General features: G+C 40.6%; 1 protein-coding gene across 1 annotated transcript; it reads right to left on the reverse strand.

Moving 5' to 3' along the window:
* Nucleotides 1–964: 964 nt before the first annotated feature.
* On the reverse strand, nucleotides 965–2034 carry LOC9268751 (ethylene-responsive transcription factor ABR1). Its single transcript, XM_015768981.3, has 2 exons — nucleotides 1763–2034; nucleotides 965–1664 (listed from the first exon to the last, which is right to left on the reverse strand). The coding sequence occupies exons 1-2, from the start codon at nucleotides 1977–1979 to the stop codon at nucleotides 1216–1218; spliced, it is 666 nt and encodes a 221-aa protein (XP_015624467.2). The 5' UTR covers nucleotides 1980–2034; the 3' UTR covers nucleotides 965–1215.
* Nucleotides 2035–4828: the final 2794 nt, after the last annotated feature.

A 4828-nucleotide genomic window follows, 5' to 3' on the forward strand; every position in this document is an offset into this window, starting at 1 on the left:
TATTCCTTACAATTAAACATTTAATTTTAAATTGTTTATATGTGACTGGCCAAAATCTTAATATCAAACCAAACAACAAACTTTGCTAAAATTTTCACATTATAAAATTTTTAACTTGCCAATAAAGTTAAGAATGGCTACAATCTAGGTCCATACTCGAGCAGTACACTGCAGTGTCGTCACGACTGAATTTCTAGAAAGAAAATATACATCAACAACCTCTTGTGAAACATCCAGAAAGTTCATTACTGTCGTCTTCCTCGATGACAACACACTATTCCTTGTATTTATTATAGGTTCCACGTATTCTTGGTTTGGTTTTTTGTTAGATGTAAAGACGTTTGTGTTATCGGTTATCCTCATCAAACTAAGCAGTAGCAATGCTTGATTGTATCTGGACATATATATGCACATTTAGAAAGCAATGCTTGATTGTATCTGGACATATACATGCACATTTTTCTAAGGATCACCCGATCGAGATATATTGTTAAAAATATGCTAGTACATTGGAGAATACTTCTGATCGAACGCCCGATCCGAACGAAAAGATATTGGGTGCTCTCTCCACACACTCCTAGCTGCTACGGGTGACCTAGCTGCTTTGTACAGTGCTAATGCATGATGCTCGGTATATTAACAATGTACGTATGTACTAATTAATTATTTTTCTATATTAAATCATTTATCCTATCAACGATCCGATTACACCAGTGTATTTCTTACAATTAAACATTTAATTTTAAATTGCTTATATGTGACTGTCATATAGGTTTCATCTAACACATGGGCGTCATCATAGCATAGCCAAGTCAGCCATCCACGTGGATAAAAATTAGGGAATAATGTACTCTTCTCTAAAGAATTGCCTTATTATTTAGTGATGATGGCCTAAATTTATGAAACTATCCGGTTCAAGAAAAACCTAAACAGAATGAAGATTTAGACGACATGAGCATAAATGTACAGAGAAACACAAGGAACTTTTATTTAGAAATATATTAAAACATCACCAAACAGTGCTACCGATAATATCAAACAAAATGCAGCAGCATTATCCAAGAAGAACGAAAAGAAGAAGAAAAAAAAGCTACACCAACATCTTAAAACAAAATAAATACGTCGAAACAAAACGAAATGCTAATCTAGTCTAGTTATGTGGACTAGAGAGTACCCGGGACGACGATTCCCATCTCTCCCGCCCTTTTTGTCCCGCTATTCCCTCCCATTATCTGCTCCGTTGCTTCCATGGCTCCCACCAAGCAGAGTCGTTGTCGCCGCCGCGACGGACCGCGACGGCGGCGGAGGTCCGAAGATCCACGAACCCAGAAAGCGAGCGTTCGCGATCGATGGTGGCGAGCAGGACATGTGATCGACGTCGTGACCCTTCCACGGGCGGCGCGGGCGGGACGCCTCCTCGGGGAAGTTGAGCTTGGCGCGGCGCCCGCGGAAGCGGAGCACGGCGGCGTCGTAGGCGCGCGCCGCGTCCTCGGTGGTGCGGAAGGTGCCCAGCCAGACGCGCGCCGCCTTCCTCGGGTCCCTGATCTCCGCCGCCCACTTGCCCCACGGCCGCCGCCTCACCCCGCGGTACCTGCGCGCTGTCGCCGGCGCCGCCACCACCACCCCCGCCGCGGCCACGCTTGCCTCGCCGGTGTGATCTCCCGCTGTAAATTAAAACATCGCAGCACACAACACAACACAACACATCATCATCATCCGTTCCGGGTCGAGCAGCACAGGATGGAGCAACAAACAGAGGTACCGGAGACGACGCCGACCATCTCCTCCTCCCGCGCAACGTCGACGCGCCGCCCGCCGCCCGTTCCCGCCAGCGGCGGCACCACCAACGATGGCGCGGGCGGCGGCACGCCGGCGCCGCTGCCTCCACGCCCGCCGTCGGCAATGACGCGCGTCAGCGCAGCCACGATGGCCGCCGTCTCCGCGGCCTCGAAGAGCGCCGCCATTGCCGGCGACCGCATCGATCGATCAAGGCGACGTCGAGATCGAACGTGCACTTGATCTTGCTGAGGGCATGATCGATACGTGGGGGAGGGAGGCCTATTTATAGTGGAGTTTGTGAGTGAGGCGTGTGTATGATATGGCCAACGCGATAAGGAAAAGAAGCGTATGGGCAGCGTTTCCAGTTCCATGCAATGGAAGGAGAAGAACTTCCAGAAGTTGCTCGACTTTTCCCAGCTTGGAAACGGACGGATCATGTATGGCTTCCTGACCTCACTGCAATTGGCCGGGAGTGCTTTCAGAAAGTGTTTTCGTGCTGCTTTTTCTTATTATTTCACGACACCTACGACATATTTTTAAATTCCTCTAGGTTTACCGGATTATTAGTACTACCTCCGTCCCAAATATAGATATTTTTAGGATAGTGACTTATCTCAATTTCTGCATCTATCATCTTCTATTGACCAATCATAACCATTCTTCATTTATTTTTTTTATTTTTTTCCTCAATCAATCATAATATTTCTACAACCATCTTTTAGTACTTTATTAATACACGTGTCCACCAAATACTGGCATTTTGGGATGGAGAAAGTAGAATCGAGTGACGTTGGTCAACGCCTTGGTGATGTTCGCTCCAAGCAGAAGAGGAAAAGTATACAATTTTTCACGCTCATGCTTCCTAAACTGGTAAATGGTGTGTTTTTTAAAAAAATTCTATAGAAAAATTGCTTTAAAATCATATAAATTAACTATTTAAATTTATAATAATTAATACTCGATTATTCGTACGCTAATGGTTCACCTCGTTCCATAGCCTTGGCCACTCTTAAGGCTGAGTTTGATTCTACGTTTTCTCAATTTCTACTCTCTCGGATTCTGCACATACATTTCTCGAACTAAATAGTATGCTTTTTTGCAAACAATTTATATACAAAAGTTGTTTAAAAATAATACTGCTAGAATTTTAAGTGTTTTTTTTCTAATACTTAATTAATTATGTGTTAATAAATCGATCCCTTTTACATGCATAGATGATTGGAAACCACCACATTTGTTGAACACAGCCTAAGTTGTTTTTTCGAGGGATAGGACAGGAAAAAAATTTCGAGGCAATTCCTAAGCTAACCATTGGACTCTGAGCTTTATAATTAATTTTCATGTACTAAAAATTTTACATTAAATTTGTTTTCTAAGAAATCAAAATGAAGTGGTGATAAATTCAGTAGCAACTTAACTCTAATTTGGTGGTATCAGGGCAATGCTCAATTTCCTACTATTGATTGAAAATTAGAGTTTGCACTAGTGATAAATAAATAAATAAATAAATATATATATATATATATATATATATATATATATATATATATATATATATATATATATATATATAATTATTATACCACTTAACTAATATTAGTTGACTAAATCTCGGCAAGACCCACCACATACCATGTCTTATACAGAAATAACCTTTGGGTATAGAAGAGGTTCCAGATAAGGAAAGATAAATAGAGTTCTACATGAAAACGACAAATATTATTCGGATTGTATCCATATTGGTTTCCCTAATTCTACTTGGAAAAGGGAACACCTATGGGTATAAATACAAGACCCCTAGGAGGAGAGGGGGGACGGAACAATAGATCAAGACACAAGATCAACATACAAGCCAACATGCGCCAAAACAAGACGCCGGATATCGAATTCAGAGATAAGCATGGCTAGTCCCCTCCGGTGTCTACGGATACTGTCAGGAGAGACATAGCGCTTTCTTTAATCTCGCCGGATGCGGATTCGAGGAGGAAGGCTACCCTGTTGTCGACTACGAGTCAACACTTCAGACCGCCAAGTCGACAACAGTTAGATAGGCTACCCCAAATATTGTATTGGTATGATTATGGTGAATAAGAGCAACGACCGGCTTCGGCCAACAGGAGTAGGGTTATTACCTGACAATTCAGGGGCCCGAACCTGTATAAAAATCCTCGTCCCCATCTCTTTTATTATAATCTCGCATATATACTAGTACCAACGATCCACATACTATGCAAATACCGGAATCGCGACATCAAACGTCGACATATATATATATTTGTTACTTTGGTCAAACGATTAAATGCATACTAAGAAAGTGTATATCTAATGTCCAACGAGCACTACGGTACATGGATGTATCCGGAGAGGACTATGTGTAAGAGGGAGCGTCCCATGTCCGATGGAAGGGAAAAAAAAATCAAAAGCTGCTGCAGTATTAGCACCATACTAATTATTAGCACATACTACCCCGGTTGTTTTTTTTTCTTCCCAAGCGACTAGCAATCAGGCGCTTACGATATTTTGGAGAAATGGAAACTTCTCTCCTTCCCACTTTTCCTACTAGGTATGTAGAGCTCTAACATATTAGTCTCTCTATGTCACGCGTCTACACATTGCATGCATGCACCAAAGCATCTCTCACTATCTCTTCCTAAACACTTTTTTACAAACTTTAAATTATTTTTTCTCTTAAATTATTGAATGTATTTATTATAGTTAAATATTTATAAAAGATCTCGCGTGACTATATTTTGGATAAAAAATATGTCTAAATAATTAGGCATTGTTTAACCACGTTTAGAAAGTTGTTTCATCATTTGATAAAAATATTTTTATTTCACTTTATAAAATACTTTAGAGAGACGCAACATTTAAAAATATTGACTGCAATATCATGAACTACTATATGAAACATTAATCCACTATATAGCATTGAGTCCCAATAATGAAACATTCAAAAAAAACATTTGAAACATGCAATATATTTGTAGCACTTTATATTATTGAGAAACATTGTTAATCATGTATGAAACATTAGGTTCTAACTGTT

This window comes from Oryza sativa, chromosome 2, assembly GCF_034140825.1.
Source record: "Oryza sativa Japonica Group chromosome 2, ASM3414082v1".
In the NCBI taxonomy this organism is placed as follows: domain Eukaryota; kingdom Viridiplantae; phylum Streptophyta; class Magnoliopsida; order Poales; family Poaceae; genus Oryza; species Oryza sativa.